Raw genomic sequence first — 20,375 nt, forward strand, 5'->3', positions numbered from 1 at the left:
GAGGTTGATCATTTTTTTCGTCTCTGTAATGTGTCTGTATCTACACTATATATACAAAAGTATGTGGACACGCCTTCAAATGAGTGGATTCGGCTATTTCAGCCACACCCATTGCTGACAGGTGTATAAAATCAAGCACACAGCCATGCAATCTCCATAGACAAACATTTCCAACGAGTCAGTTAGTAGAATTTCTGCCCTGATAGAGCTGCCGCTGTCAACTGTAAGCGCTGTTATTGTGTAGTGGAAACATCTAGGAGCAACAATGGCTCAGCCGCGAAGTGATAAGCCACACAAGCACACAGAATGGGACTGCTGAAGTGCGTAGCACATAAAAATCGTCTGTCCTCGGTTGCAGTTCCAAACTGCCTCTGGAAGCAACATCAGCAGAAGAACTGTTCGTTGGCCGCTTCATGAAATGGGTTTCCATGGTCGAGCAATGCACACAAGCCTAAGATCACCATGCACAATTCCAAGCGTCCGCTGGAGTGGTGTAAAGCTCCTTGCCCCAGTGCATAGTGCCAACTGTAAAGTTTGGTGGAGGAGGAATAATGGTCTGGGGCTGTTTTCCATGGTTCGGGCTAGGCCCCTTAGTTCCAGTGAAGGGAAATCTTAATGCTACAGCATTCAATGTCATTCTAAACGATTGTGTGCTTCCGACTTTGTGGCAACAGTTTGGGTAAGGCCCTTTCCTGTTTCAGCATGACAATATCCCCGCGGCCAAAGCGAGGTCCATTCAGAAATGGTTTGTTGAGATCGGTGTAGAAGACCTTGACTGGCCTGCACAGAGCCCTGACCTCAACCCCATCGAAAACTTTTGGGATGAATTGGAACATCGACTGCTCGACCTCACTATTGCTCTTGTGGCTGAATGGAAGCAAATTCCCACCACAGTGTTCCAACATCTAGTAGAAAGCCTTCCTAGAAGAGTGGAGGCTGTTATAGCAGCAGAGGGGGGACCAATTCCATATTTATGCCCATGATTTTGGAATGAGATGTCCACATACTTTTGGTAATGTAGTGTATGTAATTGTATATGTATTTATGTGAAAAAAATAGGGACCACAATGGAAATAAATCCCGACTTTATTGTGCAATCCCGGTCACTTTAAAAAAATATTTGTGTGTATATGTATTTTTTTTATTGACAAATAAAATCAATCAATCAAGCCAAACTGTGCCGTTGTCAATTGATGAATGGAAAGAGACATCTGTTACAAAACACCAAAAAGTTGAATGACATTTGGAGATTGTCAAGCCACGCCTTCAAGGTAGAGAGGGATGTATTTTCTGTTTGTCGAGATTGACATAGTCTATTTATTGTGGTGTTGAAAACGCAAACCATGATATTGAAGTGTTTATTGGTCGTGTGGAGCATTGGCACAGAAACCTGTTGGTGGATCATTTGTTGCATATATTTTACATAATTATAAATATGACATCAAAATATTGAAAATCTGATTATTCCCCTAGTTGATCATTGTCTGCAGTTAGCTCTGATTGTAGTGCTATGAAACAGAGAGAGTGACCTTGTCGGTGTTGGTCAGCGAACTCTCAACCTTATGGCCCGTAGCCCTGCGTGGCATCAACTGTGCCACAACATCACAACTTTGCTAAAGTCGCAAAGTGTATATCCACGTTTATAAACACAGGGTCGCTACTCTTATTGTTATTTGTGGTCATAAACAACCATACATTGTAGAGATTTGGGTCGTCACAACCACAGTCATAAGCCCCGCTTTCTACAATTTCTCAGATTTTAAACCTTAATTTAAGGTTAAACCTTAATTTAAGGTTAGGATTAGAAATAAATTCAGCCGTGTGGTTAAGGTTGGGGTTGAGGTTAGGGTAAAGTTCATCATCTGAGAAATTGTAGAAGGTGGGTTTATGACTTTGTGGCTGTGATAACTAGTGGAAACCAGATATTTGGGGCTGTAAATCATAAAGACACATACTTTCTATTGTTTCATTATTACTTCCTTGTTTTAATTAATTACTGTTAGTTACGATATGATTGGATTCACCACTCTAATGAAACACTTTGTCATGCATTTTCCATGTTCAGCATGCACCAACTCTCTCCTAAACGAGAAAACTGTATCACCTACATTAGAACCACATGGACATATGTTTCCTGCTTTTTCGAAAAGGCACATTCTTCTTCCACAGTCTTGGCTCCTTTCTGTACCTAGTTGCTATGTACCTAGTTGAGCAGCGGTCGAAGGCACTGCATCTCAGTGCAAGAGGTGTCACTACAGTTCCTGCGGTGATTGGGAGTCCCATAGGGCTGCGCACAATTGGCCCAGCGTTGTCTGGTTTTTCCCGGGGTAGCAAGTCATTGTAAATAAGAATTTGTTTTGAACTGACTCGCCTAATTAAATAAATAGAAATAAAAATAAACCTAGGGCATGTACAAATATGAACATGTTCCTGTAACCCCGTTCGTTTCTACGGCAACAGAGGAGGAGCTTGAACTTTCACCTGTGACTGTTGCGGATGTAGTTGGCTAACAAGGAAATTAGAGTTTTTGGTTGGTACAACTAGCAGGCTGTAAAATCACGAGATCTACCTCCAATAAATCAATTTGCAGTTTATTTGTGAAATATGTTAAACAATCGAATGGATTTACATGATGGCAAAATGTCGCAAGTTTGGAGAAAATGACGAGGTACAGTATTGAGCAAGCTTGTTTAGTTAGCTAACCAACAAGCTAACAATCAGCTGTCCAATCTAATGTACGGCTATTAATCAATGCTACTACTTTGCAACACGTTATTATTGTATAAGAATAACGATTTGTCTGTCACAATATGACAAACCCAACAGAACTGAGAAACACGCTATTTTTGCTGTATAGCTAAATAGCTAGCTAATACTTTAGCCAAACTAGCAGTGGTTATTGGTGTCAGCTGTTTAGCTTGTTCGTTAGTTGGCCTGCTTAACTTGAATCATAGACAGCACATATGTATTACATACGTTAGCTAGGTAACTAATGCTAGTCAACCTGCACAACTGCTTACAATGTACTCTTCTCTCCCATGTTACGTTCAGGTGACTTGCTTAACAACAGTGGCTTGGACATTTGTGATATGATAATCACAAAAGACAAGTGTGTAAAATGGACTGAAGTAATTAGTTGCTAACTATTGAGATGTGCTACTAGCTGTACATATAAATATATGACCAATAAGCACTTTAAGTTATCTTTGCCTACGAATCACCAATCTACATGAACATCATGTACTAAGAAATAAGTAGTTACTGTTTGCATGCTCTGTTGTCACTTTAAGGTCAATTCACCTCCACATACATTTGTTTTTGCTAACCACACATAAACAGAGCTGATCATGTCACTAGTAGAGCAGTCCCAAAAGTGGTTCCCAACTCATGTCCAAGCCACTGTTCTTCAAGCAACTGACCTACAAGCTAAGAGTAAGAATGGCACCAACGATGCCTACACTATCATTCAGCTGGGAAAGGAGAAGTACTCGACATCTGTGGCAGAGAAAACACTCAGCCCAGTGTGGAGAGAAGAAGCCTCCTTTGAACTGCCAGGTCTGCTTCTGGAGGGCAACCCAGAAATCTACGAACTATGCCTCATCGTGATGCACAGGTCCCTGGTGGGGATGGATAAATTCCTGGGCCAGAGTACCATCAATCTCAATGAAATTTTTGATAACAAGGAGAGAAGGAAAACTGAGTAAGTATCACCAACTCATCTAACTAATGTTTTTGCTGCCTTTCAAGGAAGTTTCAGAACATTAAGCCTAATACAATATAACTTTTTGTCCAACTGTTAAATCGGAAATTTGTCTTCTCTGCTCTCAACCCCACATGTATAAACACATAGGCTGTAAAGCATCCCTAGTCACAACGAACAATGCTAAGCCTTTGGTTTCCTAGTTCTGTATTTGATGTTTAAGGAACTGCCAACAGGAAGAAGTAGGTTAGATTTGCGGAACTGTCTTGTTCATGTCACAGGACTAACCTACAGAAATAATATGGAACATGATTCAGAGGGTTGGGTAGACAAGCCTAAATCATTTGATGGTTTGGAAAAACTGGCCCTAATCACCAATGATGTGTCTCTGTGGTCAGCATTGCAAACGTTTTAATGTGGCAGTCAATTGGAAAACATTCTAACAGTATTTCTGATTTTAGATTCTAAACTCGCAATCATATACTTTTAATGTGGGGCTATGACAGTCAATTTGAAATTAGTCTGACATTGTTTGTCTTATCTCACCGCCACTAATGAGATGGGTGTGCTTGATGCATGTCGCATTGGATCTTCTCAAAGTCAGAGGGCGAGGTTGACAGTGCACACCTCATCTCTCCTGTCACATCCAACCTGCTTCGATATTTGTTTTTAATGCGGACAAGAGCACTGAATAAGCGTACCATGAGTTTTAATGGTCTTTTTTCCTCACCAATTTCATGATATCCAAGTGGTAGTTAGTCTTGTCCTATCGCTGCAACTCCTGTACGGACTCGGGAGAGGCGAAGGTTGAGAGCCATGCGTTCTCTGAAACATGACCCTGCCAAGTCACACTGCTTCTTGACACACTGCTCGCTTAACCCGGAAGCCAGCCGCAGCAATGTGTCGGAGGAAGCACCATACAACTGGTGACCGTGTCAGCGTGCATGCGCCCGGCCCGCCACAGGTGTCGCTAGAGCGCGATGGGACAAGGACATCCCGGCCAAACCCTTCCCTAACCCGGAAGACACTGGGTCAATTATGCGCCGCCTCATGGGTCTCCCGGTCGCGGCCGTATTGAACCCTGGTCTGTTGTGACGCCTCAAGCACTGCGATGCAGTGTCTTAGACCGCTGCACCACTCGGGAGGCCCTCTCTAAAATAATTTGCACAAATGTATTTACATTCCTGTTAGTGAGCATTTTGTCTTTTGCCAACATGATCCATCCACCTGACAGGTGTGGTATATGAAGAAGCAGATTAAATAGCACGATCATTCAACCTACCAGGGTGTTTACAAACACTACAGGAACAAGATAATCCACATGCATCAATCACATTTTTACTAATACTGTAGAACTTTGTTCTAAAGCTGTATCCGTATCCATTGGATGCAGTGATCACCATTTTTTTTGTTTAATTTCACCTTTATTTAACCAGGTAGGCCAGTTGAGAACAAGTTCTCATTTAAACTGCGACCATGCCAAGATAAAGCAAAGCAGTGCGACAAAAACAACAGAGTTACACATAAACAAACGTACAGTCAATAACACAATAGAAAAATCTATGTACAGTGTGTGCAAATGTAGAAAAGTAGGGAGGCAAGGCAATAGATAGGCCATGGAGACTAAATAATTACAATTTAGCATTAACACTGGAGTGATAGATGTGCAGATGATGATGTGCAAGTAGAGTTAATGGGGTGCAAAAGAGCAAGAGGTTAAGTAACAATATGGGGATGAGGTAGTTGGGTGTGCTATTTACAGATTGGCTGTGTACAGGTACAGTGATCGGTAAGCTGCTTTGACAGCTAATGCTTAAAGTCAGAGAGGGAGATATAAGACTCCAGCTTCAGTGATCTTTGCAATTCGTTCCAGTCATTGGCAGCAGAGAACTGGAAGGAAAGGCGGCCAAAGGAAGTGTTGGCTTTGGGGGTGACCAGTGAAATATACCTGCTGGAGCGTGTGCTACGGGTGGGTGTTGCTATGGTGAACAGTGAGCTGAGATAAGGCGGGGCTTTACGTAGCATAGACTTATAGATTACCTGGAGCCAGTGGGTTTGGCGACGAATATGTAGCGAGGGCCAGCCGACGAGAGCATACAAGTCGCAGGGGCTTTGGTGCTTTGGTGACAAAACGGATGGCACTGTGATAGACTGCATACAATTTGCTGAGTAGAGTGTCGGAGGCTATTTTGTAAATGACATCGCTGAAGTCGAGGATCGGTAGGATAGTCAGTTTTACGAGGGTATGTTTGGCAGCATTTGTGAAGGAGGCTTTGTTGCGAAATAGGAAGCCGACTCTAGATTTAATTTTGGATTGGAGATGCTTAATGTGAGTCTGGAAGGAGAGTTTACAGTCTAACCAGACACCTTGGTATTGGTAGTTATCCACATATTCTAAGTCAGAACCGTCCAGAGTAGTGATGCTAGTCGGGCGGGAGGGTGCGGTCAGCAATCGGTTGAAGAGCATGCACTTAGTTTTACTTGCATTTAAAAGCAGTTGGAGGCCTCGGAAGGAGTGTTGTATGGCATTGAAGCATGTTTGGGGTTTGTTAGCACAGTGTCCAAAGGGCCAGATGTATACAGAATCGTGTCGTCTGCGTAGAGGTGGATCAGAGAATCACCAGCAGCAAGAGCGACATCATTGATATATACAGAGAAAAGAGTGGGCCTGAGAATTGAACCCTGTGGCACCCCCATAGAGACTGCCAGAGGTCCGTACAACAGGCCCTCCAATTTGACACACTGAACTCTATCAGAGAAGTAGTTGGTGAACCAGGCGAGGCAGTCATTTGAGAAACCAAGGCTATTGAGTTTGCCAATAAGAATGCGGTGATTGACAGTCGAAAGCCTTGGCCAGGTCGATGAAGACGGCTGCACAGTACTGTGTTTTATTGATGGCGGTTATGATATTGTTTAAGACCTTGAGCGTGGCTGAGGTGCACCCATGACCAGCTCGGAAACCAGATTGCATAGTGGAGAAGGTACGGTGGGATTCGAAATGGTCAGTGATCTGTTTGTTAACTTGGCTTTCGAAGATTTTAGAAAGGCAGGGCAGGATGGATATAGGTCTAACAGTTTGGGTCTAGAGTGTCTCCCGCTTTGAAGACGGGGATCTCAGACGATACGAAAGAGAGATTGAATAGGCTTGTAATAGGGGTTGCAAAAGTGTTGGTGGATAATGAGATGTTGGCCGGTGTGAGATGCTGAAATGTTGGCCGGGGTAGGGGTAGCCAGGTGGAAAGCATGGCCAGCCGTAGAAAAATGCTTATTGAAATGATCGATTATTGGAGATTTATCGGTGGTGACAATGTTTCCTGTCCTCAGTGCAGTGGGCAGATGGGAGGGGAGGAGGTGCTCTTATTCTCCATGGACTTTACAGTGTCCCAAAACTTTTGGGAATTAGTGCTATAGGATGCAAATTTCTATTTGAAAAAGCTAGCCTTAGCTTTCCTAACTGACTGAGTATTTGTTCCTGACTTCCCTGAAAAGTTGCATATCGTGGGGGCTATTCGAAGCTAATGCAGAACACCACATGATGTTTTTGTGCTGGTCAAGGGCAGTCAAATCTGGGGTGAACCAAGGGCTATATCTGTTCTTAGTTCTACATTTTTTTAAATTGGGCATGCTTATTTAAGATGGTGAGGAAAGCACTTTTAAAGAGCGACCAGGCATCCTCTACTGATGGGATGAGGTCAATATCCTTCCAGGATACCTGGGCCAGGTCAATTAGAAAGGCCTGCTTGCTGAAGTGTTTTAGGGAGCGTTTGACAGTGATGAGGGGTGGTCGTTTGACCATGGACCCATTACGCACCCAGGCAATGAGGTAATGATCGCTGAGATCCTGGTTGAAGACAGCAGAGGTGTATTTAGAGGGCAAGTTGGTCAGGATGATATCTATGAGGGTGCCCATGGTTACGGATTTAGGGTTGTACCTGGTAGGTTCCTTGATAATTTGTGTGAGATTGAGGGCATCTAGCTTAGATTGTAGGACGGCCGGGGTGTTAAGCATGTCCCAGTTTAGGTCACCTAGTAGCACGAGATCAGAAGATAGATGGGGGGCAATCAATTCACATATGGTGTCCAGGGCACAGCTGGGGGCTGAAGGGGGTCTATAACAAGCGGCAACGGTGAGAGACTTGTTTCTGGAAAGGTGGATTTTTAAAAGTAGAAGCTCGAATTGTTTGGGAACAGACCTGGATAGTATGACAGATCTCTGCAGTAGATTGCAACTCCGCCTCCTTTAGCAGTTCTATCTTGTCGGAAAATGTTATAGTTGGGGATGGAAATTTCAGAATTCAGACACGGCTAGGACATCCGGATTGGCGGAGTGTGCTAAAGCAGTGAATAAAACAAACTTAGGGAGGAGGCTTCTAATGTTAACATGCATGAAACCAAGGCTTTTACGGTTACAGAAGTCAACAAATGAGAGCACCTGGGGAATGGGAGTGAAGCTAGGGGCTGCAGGGCTTTGTTTAGCCTCTACATTACCAGAGGAGTAGGATAAGGGTATGGCTAAAAGCTATAAGAACTGGTCGTCTAGTGCGCTCGGAACAGAGAGTGAAAGGAGCAGGTTTCTGAGCGTGGAAGAATAGATTCAAGGCATAATGTACAGACAAGGGTATGGTAGGATGTGAATACAGTGGAGGTAAGCCTAGGCATTGAGTGACGATGAGAGGTTTTGTCTCTTTAGGCACCATTTAAGCTGGCCACCCCTCATAGCCTGGTTCCTCTTTAGGTTTCTTCCTAGGTTCTGGCCTTTCTAGGGTGTTTTTCCTAGCCACCGTGCTTCTACACCTGCATTGCTTGCTGTTTGGGGTTTTAGGCTGGGTTTCTGTACAGCACTTTGTGACATCAGCTGATGTAAGAAGGGCTTTATAAATAAATACATTTGATTGATTAAGCCAGGTGAGGTCACTGCATGTGTGCGGGTTGGAACAAAAGGGCTAGCTAAGGCATATTGAGCAGGGCTGGAGGCTCTACAGTGAAATAGGACAATAATCAATAACCAAAACCGCAATAGACAAGGCATATTGACATTAGGGAGAGGCATGTGTAGCCAAGTGATCATAGGGTCCAGTGAGTAGCTAGGCGAGCTGGAGACACGGCGATTCGGACAGCTAGCGGGCCGGGGCTAGCAGATGGGCCTTCGGGGGACGTCGCAACGAGAGAGCCTTTTGAAACCCCCTCGGACGGTTACGTCGGCAGACCAATCATGATGGATTGGCGGGGCTCCGTGTCGGCAGTAAAAGGGTCCAGGCAAAATAGGTATTGTAGCCCAAGAATTGGCTGATGGACCTCTTCAGCTAGCCAGAAGATGGGCCTAGCTCCAGGCTAACTGATGCTTGCTTCGGGACAGAGATGTTAGCCAGGAGTAGCCACTCGGATAGCTGCTAGCTAGCTGCGATGATCCGGTGTAAAGGTTCAGAGCTTGTGGTAGGAATCTGGAGATGTGGTAGAGAAAAAGCAGTCCAATATGCTCTGGGTTGATATCGCGCTGTGCAGACTGGCAGGTATTGACTGGGCTGAGGCTGGCTGATGTCTGAGTTAACGGTGATGACTGCTAGCGGTGGCTAACTGACTACTAGCTAGTTAGCTGGCTCGCTTCTGATGGGGGTTCCGGTTCTAAAGTGTAAAAAATAGCAGATCCGTACCACATTGGGTGAGGGGGGTTGCAGGAGAGTATGTTCCGTCCGTAGATGTAAATTGAGATAAAAAAAATAAAAAAATATATATACAAAGAAAAAGATATATATGCGGGACAAGACAAACAAGACGTTCGACTGCTACGCCATCTTGGAAAACAATATAGTGGCTATATCCAGGAAAGCCAAAGTTCCAAAAGCTGGGCCTAAAATAGTGTATTAGAGATCATGCAAAAGATTTTGCTGTGACTCTTATGTGGATGATGTAAAAAATATTTGTTGGTCTGATGTGATTAATATGCAGCCTCCAGATGCTGCACTTGATGAATTTATGAAATTGCCTCTTCCAATTATTAATAAACATGCACCTGGAGGAATTGAACAACTGTATGGTTGAAAGAAATGGGGCAAAAGGAGTGGCTAATAAGTCTGGCTGCACATCTGACTGGCTGACTTACTGCAAATTGAGATATTATGTGACTAAACTCAACAAAAAGAAGAAGAAACTGTATTATGAAGCCAAGATCACTTTACATGTAATTTACATTCAATTATGGGCAAATTCAACTCCATCTTTCATTGAATCAGATGGCTTATTCATCAAAAAACCATTTGATGTTGCCAATTTATTTTAATGATTACTTAATTGGCAAAGTGGGCAAACTTAGTCAGGAAATGCCAACAATGAACAGAGAGTCATCGTATTCATGCATTAAAAAAACTAATAATAAAAGTAAAGCATTTTAAGTTAGAATTTTGTTAAGTTAGTGTGGGAGAGGTGGAAAAATCATCAACTTAGATGGAAAGCTACTGAGGATGGTATCTGACTCTATGGCCACTCCTATCTGTCATATCTTTAATCTGAGCCTAGAGGAAAGTCTTTGTCCTCAGGCCTGGAGGGAAGCCAAAGTCATTCCACTACCCAAGAGTGGTAAAGCAGCCTTTACTTGTTCTAACAGCAGACCTATCAGCTTGCTGCCAGCTCTTAGCTGGCATTTCTCTGTACACAAATTAACAACAGAGTTTCAGCATGCTAATTTAAAACAAAATTGAATTAACCTTTATTTAACTAGGCAAGTCAGTTAAGAACAAATTCTTATTTACAATGACGGCCTACCCCCGGCCAAACTATAACCTGAACGACGCTGGGCCTGTTGTGCACTGCCCTATGGGACTCCCAATCACGGCCGGTTGTGATACAGCCTGGAATCAAACCAGGGTCTGTAGTGACGCCTCTAGCACTGAGATGCAGTGCCTTAGATCGCTGCACCACTCGGGAGCCCAAATAGAGAAGGGCACTCAACATGTACTGCACTGACACAAATTACTGATGATTGGTTGAAAGAAATTGATAATAAAGATTGTGGGAGCTGTACTGTTAGATTTCAGTGCAGCCTTTGATATTATTGACCATAACCTGTTGTTGAGAGAACTTTTCAACCTCTTCCATATTGTGGATTGAGCTATCTGTCTAATAGAACTCAAAGGGTTTTCTTTCATGATAGCTTCTCTACTGTCAAACATGTAAAGTGTGGTGTACCGCAGGGCAGCTCTCTGGCATTAGATAAGGCATGTGTGTCTATGTATGCTGATTGATTTAACCATATACTGTACGCATCAGCAACCACAGCTAATGAAGTCACTGAAACCCTTAACAAAGAGTTGCAATCTGTTTTGGAATGGTGGCCAGTAATAAACTGGTCCTGAACATGTTTAAAACTAAGAGCATTGTATGTGGTACAAATCATTCCCTAAGTTCTAGACATCTGAATCTGGTAATGAATGGTGTGGCTGTTGAACAGGTTGAGTAGACTAAATTACTTGGCGCTACCTTGGATTGTAAACTGTCATTGTCAAGACATATAAACTCAGCAAAAAAGGAAACATCCCTTTTTCAGGACCATGTCTTTAAAAGATAATTTGTAAATATCCATATAACTTCACAGATCTTTATTGTAAAGGGTTTAATCACTGTTTCCCATGGTTGTTCAATGAATCATAAACAATTAATGAACATGCACCTGTGGAAGTCGTTAAGACTAACTGCTTACAGACGGTAGGCAATTAAGGTCACAGTTATGAAAACTTAAGACACTAAAGAGGCCTTTCTACTGACTCTGAAAAACACCAAAAGAAAGATGCCCAGGGTCCCTGCTCATCTGCGTGAACATGCTATAGGCATGCTGCAAGGAGGCATGAGGACTGCAGATGTGACCAGGGCAATAAATTGCAAAGTCCGTACTGTGAGACGCCTAAGCCAGCGCTCCAGTGAGACAGGACGGACAGCTGAGCGTCCTCGCAGTGGCAGACCACGTGTAACAACACCTGCACACGATCGGTACATCCGAACATCACACCTGCGGGATAGGTACAGGATGGCAACTACAACTGCCCGAGTTATACCAGGAACGCACAATCCCTCCATCAGTGCTCAGACTGTCCACAATAGGCTGAGCGAGGCTGGACTGAGGGCTTGTAGGCCTGTTTGTAAGGCAGGCATGACCGACAACAACGTTGCCTATGGGCACAAACCCACCGTCGCTGGACCAGACAGGACTGGAAAAAAGTGCTCTTCACTGACACGTCGCGGTTTTGTCTCACCAGGGGTGATTATCGGATTCGCATTTATCGTCGAAGGAATGAGCGTTACACCGAGGCCTGTACTCTGGAGCGGGAACGATTTGGAGGTGGAGGGTCCGTCATGGTCTGGGGTGGTGTGTCACAGCATCATCGGACTGAGCTTGTTGTCATTGCAGGCAATCTCAACGCTGTGTGTTACAGGGAAGACATCCTTCTCCCTCATGTGGTACCCTTCCTGCAGGCTCATCCTGACATGACCCTCCAGCATGAAAATGCCACCACGCACAGAACGAGCAGTATGGCCGATTTCCTGCAAGACAGGAATGTCAGTGGCCAGCGAAGAGCACATCTGGGACCTGTTAGATCGGAGGGTGAGGGCTAGGGCCCATTCCCCCAGAAATGTCTGGGAACTTGCAGGTGCCTTGGTGGAAGAGTGGGGTAACATCTCACAGCAAGAACTGGCAAATCTGGTGCAGTCCATGAGGAGGAGATGCACTGCAGTACTTAATGCAGCTGGTGGCCACACCAGATACTGACTGTTACTTTGACCTCCTGAAAATAAACTCAGTTGACAGAGGGCGTTTTCTTTTTTTGCTGAGTTTACATTCAAAGTTTGTAAAGATGGGCAGATGTCTGCCCGTAATAAAAAGATCAATCATATGTATTTATAAAGCTCTTTTTACATCAGTCAAAGTACTATACCGAAACCCAGCCTAAAACCCCAAACGGCAAGCAATGCAGATGTAGAAGCACGGTGGCTAGAAAACAATCCCTAGAAAGGCAGGAACCTAGGAAGAAACCTAGAGAGGAACCAGGCTATGAGGGGTGGCCAGTCCTCTTCTTGCTGTGCCGGGTTGACATAACAGTACATGGCCAAGATGTTCAAACATTCATAGATGACCAGCAGGGTCAAATAATAATCACATTAGTTGTAGAGGGTGCAACAGGTCAGCACCTCCATGAGTAAATGTCAGTTGGCTTTTTATAGTTGAGCATTCAGAGTTAGAGACAGCAGTTGCGGTAGAGAGTCGAAATCAGAAGTTCCGGGACAAGTTAGCACGTTCTGTGAACTGCCGCAGGCAGAACAGTTGAAACTGCTTTTTGACACCACACTCCAAAAAGCAAGTTCTGCAGGCTCTAGTTTTATTATTGTGATTACTGTGTGGTCGAGTGCTGCAAGGAAAGTCCTAGTTAAGCTGCAGCTGGCCCAGAACAGAGCGGCACGTCTTGCTCTTCATTATAATCAGAGGGCTGATATAAATACTATGCATACCAGTCTCTCTTGGCTAAGAGTTGAGAGGAGACTGACTGCATCACTTGTGTTAAATCCCAATGTTTGCATAGTCAACTTACACACAACTCTGACACACACACTTACCCAACCAGACATGCCACCAGGGGTCTTTTCACAGTCCCCAAATCCAGAACAAATTCAAGAAAGCGCACAGTATTTTTATAGCGCCATTATTGTGTGGAACTCCGTTCCATCTCATATTCCTCAAATAAACAGCAAACCTGGTTAAAAAAAAAAACAGATCGAACAACGCCTCTCCCCTATTTGACCTAGATAGTTTGTGTGTATGTATTGATATGTAGGCTACGTGTGCCTTTAAATAAATAAAAAACAGACTGAGGAGCGTTTCTGTCTGTAATTAAGCCCTTTTGTGGGGAAAAACAAATTCTGATTGGCTGGGCCTGGCTCTCCAGTGAGTGGGGAAAGGCACCTGCCCAGTCATGTGAAATCCATAGATTAGGGCCTAATGAGTTCATTTCAATTGACTGATTTCCTTATATGAACCGTAACTCAGTCAAATCTTTGAAGTTTTTGCATGTTGGGTTTATATTTTTGTTCAGTATATAATATTTCATTTATAAAACAGCATTTAATTTTATTTTTTTATCGCAAACCCATTTTCATATCAGGTCGTGACCCCTAGTTTGCGAACTGCTGGGGTAAGAATTAGAAAACCCTACCTCAATATTTGTAGCCATAGGTGATAATAGCTCTCTAGGAGCTGATTCGTCGTCAGTGTTGTGGAATAATTATAATGTTAAGGTAAGATTGGAAAGGGAGAACGCTGATCAGAGAGCAGTGCTGAATTTATTTAGATCCTATCCGTATTGACACAGGCCACAACGACGCACTGGGAAACGCATGTCGGCCTTTGTAGGAACGATGCGTCGTGAAAACACTCGTAAGCCTAAATTCCATCGCTATCGGGAAACCGGGCCCTGTACGATGGGGTCGATAAACCAGGAGGATTCTCAAACATTTTGGCTTCCCAGTAGATTACAACAGCGATGAACAGAGAGTTAACAGTACTATGTCGTCACTGTTCAACGAGAATAGCCTATGCAGCTGCCAACACCTCAAACATGTTGACAAATTTATGTCGACATCACCCTACCACCTGAGCAAGACGGAAACGCAAAAAAGTATCAACTTTTTCTTCCCTCTGCATTCAAGCAGCCCTTCGCAGCTGATTCTGACCGTGCCAAATAAATTACAAGAGCGATAGGCATGTTTATAGCCGCGGATATGCGCCCATTGCGAACTTCGCCCTCTCGCACCAATTTTCAGCAAAATGCTCTATATAAGCAATGGTGCATTGTGTTGCGCTTACTACAGATGGATGGGCCTCCAGTGCTACACAAAGGTACTTAATGACAGCCCATCACATTACCCCAGAGTGGGAGATGAGAGATACTGTGCTGCAAATGCACATATTTTCATCTTTGTAAGAAAACATCGTACCATAGGCCTATATAATGTCTGAGCCATGTTTGCACATTGATTTCACACGCATATTGCACTTTATTTTAGTGTTGTTGAGTAATCGTGTGTTTTCGTTTAGGAAAATACAAAGTGTTGGTATTCCTGATTGTGCACTCACCAGTCATTATATGACTCATGATCATTTATGGAATCGGGAATACCAACGTTTTGTATTTTCTCAAATAAACCAAAATTAACTACAGTAACTGTTGGTTTATTATTCCCGCTGTACCGAAACCGAACCGTAACCCCAAAAAAGCAATGCGTACTAAACTGGGTTTGGTGACTTGTTTCGCCCCTAGTTGCTTGCCTGTATATCTGTCTTGTTGTGACACAGGCTACGCCATTGTGCTAGTTAAAATATGTGCTTTGTTGACACCGAACAATGAATTAAGAGGTTAGTCTTTCGAGAATAGACTGCCATTCATGTTGTAATTGAGTTGACTGGGCGCAGCCTTTGTAGTTGGTGAACTAGTCCAGCGAGAACAGCAGTCCGCAGGCCATCAGATGATCTTTCCTGTCTAATAGCAGCAAACTGTTCCACCTCAATTCCAGTGATCACACAATCAACAAATGGCAATACTGTCCTTGCTTATTCTTGCATTATACTGGAATTGAGATGGCAAACTGTAATTTATGGACATGGCATAGGCTAAACATTATGTTGTGCTCTTTTGGGCATTAGCCTAGCTGAATGTGGTGGAACTGGCCAAACATGTCTTGTTACTAATTCTGACTCAAATGATATATATTTTTTCCAGTGGTGTGGATGTATGGGAAAGAAAAACACTACACCAGCTCCACCCAATCCAGTTGCGCTATGTAAAGTTATTTTTGGCTGTGTAGAATAACTATGGCACAATGTGTTGTAGCTAGCTAGGCCTAGGCTACATGATAAGTAAGCCTTCATTCTGCTCAGAGGAACAGGAACACAAGAGGATCTGGTGTCAATTAGCCATTGCTACATTTTATCATGCAAACATTAGCACACTTCCTCTTTACCCATTAGTTGGGGAGAATTGCGATGTGTCATAAGCAACCTTAATTATTTAAGGTGCCGGAGCTGATGCACCTCCAGGGTTTGCAGTCATTCAAGTACAGAGCTGTTGTGGAGATGTCAATGTACCAGTATTTAGTCATCCCACACAACTGACTCCAACTAGAATGAGCCAAAGGCCCACTCTTCTGCTGCCATATCCATATACTGGAGCAGTCCCAATTTGCTAACTAGCTGTGTCCGTCAACTGTATTTTCAAGCTGACACATGGGGAGGAGAGTCTATCTAGACATTGAAGTAGGCAGCCCCTAATTATCGCACACCTGTGTTGATTGTGAGGAGTTTCTCAGAGGTCTGGGTAGAGTGGGAGTATTGTGGTTCCAGGCAGAGGGAGGTTTATCTTGGCCTTGACACCCATGTGAAGTACAGGGCTGGCCCCCTCAGCAGCATGCTGTGGCTCCTAGATCGTGCTCCGAAGGACAGAGCACACTATGTGAATAAGGCTAGCTAGACCAAGAGGCCCTTGCCATGGAGGTTCTTTGGCCACAGTTTAGGGCAAAAAAACATCATGCCTGTCCACTTTTCCAATGACAGAAGTAGCCTATAGCTTGAACAGACAGAGAGAGGTTGTGCTCATTGAGGAATTGTGGAATTTACCAGAGCACCTGCTGTTTGAGAGGTGGTTTAAATGTTGACTTTGTATTTTGAGTGAGGTTTGTTCCCAGTTCTACATTGTTGCAGTCGACAAACCATTGGTTTAAAAAGGCCAGACCAGTGGTCACAAACCGGTCGATCTCCAAGACATTCCTAGTCGATCGCCAATCATTTCTATAAAAAAAAAAACAATAAAGCCACAGAGTTTCTAAACCCAGAAGCGCAACTTCGTGAGACTTCCGGGAACGCTTGTGAAACAGACCAAATAGACCAGGCCGGGGTTTGAGAAGTCAATGAGAAGTGCAAAATTCTTTGTTAGTTGTTAATTTTCCCGAAATCTAAAGGCACAACCTAAATTCGAGCTTATGTCTTAAGTAGTTTAACATGTTATTACTCCAACCTCGTGATTGTGACAAACTGACACATTTTAATGTTTGTCTAAAACAACTTTATATTGAAGGAGTGCCTTTTTTGATTTGACAGCCTGCACGTGCGCAGTTCGGCGAGAAACGACCGTTTTGGATCCGATGACGTCACCTCAAGTGTGATCGGGGATTTCTATTGGAGAAGCAGTTTTGTCCTGTCTTTGATAAAGCCTTGCGTTGGTGTTTTTATATTTGTTTCACGCTGTTTGTAGTAGGTGCACTTGATTCAGCTGCCCTGTGCGGGGTAGTCGGAGGTGTCTCCATTTTGAACCATTTCATGTGTCTGAAGGTACAAACTCTGCCATCAGAGTTTCTACCTTCAGTGTCTTCTTTTTGGTCAGTCTCCCTCCGTTGAGATTGACCATCAGATGCAGGCACCATCAGTAAAATAAAATGAAAAAAGCAAATTATTTAAATGTATGCTCACTCAGCTATGCCTCGCAAGTAATACAGCAAATGATCTATTACCGGTGTGATCATATACCTCAAGTTAAAAAAAATATAATGTTAAAATTGTCTGAGAAGAACAACATTGCAATGCCGTTGGCAGGGTAATTCAAGCATAGCCAATATGCATTGATCATGTTTTGGGCCTATAGCCTATTGCACACACATCATTGGTACAGAACTGTTTTTAATTGGGTAATGTTGCATAGGCTTACGTTTTTTTAAGTCGTGTTTTTTCTTCTTCTGAGCGCTTAGACCTCAGCCTGACTTAAAGTGATCTCGCCTCAAAAGGTTGGTGACCACTGGGCTAGACCTAGGCAATGGAGAAGCCAGCGTTCTCATTAGCATGTATGAGTTGCATGGTTATCCTGCACCATTGCCTTTGTAATTTCCCAATTGCTTGTCGTCGCAGTTCTGAACAAAGGCCAGATTTGTGCAAATGTCACCCCTTTTTTCTCACAGCGAAGGCATCAATCGTATTACTTCCAGCAGAAAAGGCAAAGAGGTTAAATAAACAGGAGCAGAGTAGCAGAATGGCCTTGATGAACCATATTATTCAACATTCTTTTCGAGATTCAGACCATCACAGTAAGCAGGGAATTATGTTTATCCCTCGTATAATATGTATTCACAGGGAGACGAAAAGCTTCAAGTGACGTCGCCTGTGGATTTATTTGAGGTGAAATTGGGGACTTCCACCACAGACATTTTACCCTAATAATTTATTGAATACACAAGTTGTTACTCTTCCTCAGGGAAATGTCGGACTCAGTTTTTTTATCCCCACTTTTCTAATAATTTCTTCAAAATGAAATGGCTCAACTCACTTAGGTACTCTCAGATTTCTGTGTTGTACGTTTACTAATAGTTTTTACCTCAGTCGATAGAGCATATCACTTTAGCCTGTTTTTTTTTTTTTAAGCTAATATTTCATAAACAAAGCCTAGAATTTAGATGCATTAAATAATAGGCCTATATTTTCCACTGATTTAAAAAAAAAAAAACTTACACCAATATTTCCAAGCGGGAAAAGGTCTGAACATGTTCATAATTCATACATTTTTAAAAGGATGAATATGTAACCACCCCTGTTGCTATGACAAACCTGCATTATCTCAGAACAAAAACAAATAGCTTGAATTTGTGACGTTTTACCCCTCATTAAGGCACCTGATGTTTTCTTTGATGTTTTCATCTTATATTCCTGTATTCATTTTAATGTGCCACTAACAACAATTACCTGTCTAATAATTATCCCCATGTCCTTCTTTCAGCTGGTACTCTTTGGACTCCAGGCCAGGGAAGAAGAGGAAGGAGAGAGGGAAGATCCAGGTCAGCATCCAGTTCATGAGGAACAACATGACGGCCAGCATGTTCGACCTTTCCATAAAGGACAAGCCCCGCTCGCCCTTCACTAAACTCAAGGACAAGCTGAAGGGTCGCAAGCACGATGGTGGCTTCTCCGACACCTCCTCAGCCATCCTGCCCCGCTCCGCCATGTGTGACTCGGAGACCCTTCGCCAGCCCAATGCTCCGGACCATCAGCCCCAGCCAGAGCCCAAGATCAAGAGACCCTTACTGGCTGGCTCCCATAAGCTCTCCGCTGCCCACTCCATGTCCGACCTCATTGGCACCCACTTCCGCCCCAAGCTGGACTCTATGAACTCCATCGAGGAGCTGGGTAAGGACAACAGCTTCTTCTAGTGTTAGGCCTATTTTGTTACGTTACAACCTTATTCTAAAATGAATTCAATAGTTTTTTCCCCCTCATCAATCTACATACAATACTCCATAATGACAAAGCAAAAAAACAGTTTTTAATACATTTTTGTGAATGTAGCTTTTATTTTTATGATATCACATACACATAAGTATTCAGACACTTGACTCAGTACTTTGTTGAAGCACCTTTGGTAGTGATTACAGCCTCGAGTCTTCTTGAGTATGACGCTACAAGCTTGCAGATCCTCTCAAGCTCTGTCATGTTGGATTGGGAGTGTCACTGCACAGCTATTTTCAGGTCTCTCCAGAGATGTTGATCGGGTTCAAGCCCGGGCTCTGGCTGTTTCACTCAAGTACATTCAGAGACTTGTCCCAAAGTCACTCCTGTGTTATCTTGGCTGTGTGCTTAGGGTCGTTGTCCTGTTAGGGTGAAGGTTCACCTTCCAGTCTGACGTCCTGAGTGCTCTGGAGCAGGTTTTCATCAAGGATCTTTGTATTTTGTACTGCTCCGTTCATTTTTCCCTCGATCCTGACTAGTCTCACAGTCCCTGCCGCTGAAAAACATCCCCACATCATGATGCTGCCACCCATGCTTCACGGTAGGGATGGTGCCAGGTTTCCTACAGACGTGACGCTTGGCATTCAGGCCAAAGAGCTCAATCTTGGTTTCATCAGACCAGATAATCTTGTTTCTCATGGTCTCAGTCCTTTAGGTGCCTTTTGGCAAACTCCAAGAGGACTATCATGTGCCTTTTACTGAAGAGTGGCTTTCGTCTGGCCACTCTACCATAAAGGACTGATTGGTGGAGTGCTGCAGAGATGGTGGTCCTTCTGTAAGAATCTCCCATCTCCACAGAGGAACTCTAGAGCTCTGTCAGCGTGACCATCGGGTTCTATGTCACCTCCCTGACCAAGAGTTTGCAAAGCTGTCATCAAGGCAAAGGATGGCTACTTTGAAGAATCTCTAAAATATATTTAGATTTGTTTAACACCTTTTTTGGTTACTACATGATTCCATAAGTGTTATTTCATAGTTTTCATGTCTTCACTATTATTCTCCAAATGTATAAAATAGTAAAAATAAAGAAAAGCGCTTGATTGGGTAGGTGTGTCCAAACTTTTGACTGCTAGTTTGTGTGTTTGTGTGTGTGTGTGTACACATACATGCATGCATACGTACATACATACAGTTGAAGTCGGAAGTTTACATACACCTTAGCCAAATACATTTTTACTCAGTTTTTCACAATTCCTGGCATTTAATACTAGTAAAAATTCCCTGTCTGAGGTCAGTTAGGATCACCACTTTATTTAAAAAATGTCAAATGTCAGAATAATAGTTAAGAGTGATTTATTTCAGCTTTTATTTCTTTCATCACATTCCCAGTGGGTCAGAAGTTTACAGACACTCAATTAGTATTTGGTAGCATTG

At 43.3% G+C, this 20,375-nt stretch overlaps 1 protein-coding gene across 4 annotated transcripts in view; it reads left to right on the top strand.

The window, feature by feature from the left end:
• The first annotated feature begins 2,461 nt into the window (after window positions 1-2,461).
• LOC106604674 (rab11 family-interacting protein 2) overlaps window positions 2,462-20,375 on the top strand; it is a 34,337-nt gene continuing 16,423 nt past the window's right edge. For all 4 annotated transcript variants that reach the window (XR_006770050.2, XR_006770052.2, XM_014199575.3 and 1 more), the window contains exons 1-3: window positions 2,462-2,668; window positions 3,052-3,700; window positions 18,496-18,902. Coding sequence is in view for 2 of the 4 variants with exons in the window: in XM_014199575.3 (XP_014055050.1) it covers window positions 3,348-3,700; window positions 18,496-18,902 (760 nt within the window). In the remaining 2 variants the exon portion in view is untranslated. The remainder of the gene's footprint in view (window positions 2,669-3,051; window positions 3,701-18,495; window positions 18,903-20,375) is intronic.

This window comes from Salmo salar, chromosome 01 (assembly GCF_965601325.2).
Source record: "Salmo salar chromosome 01, fSalSal1, whole genome shotgun sequence".
Classification (NCBI taxonomy): Eukaryota; Metazoa; Chordata; class Actinopteri; order Salmoniformes; family Salmonidae; genus Salmo; species Salmo salar.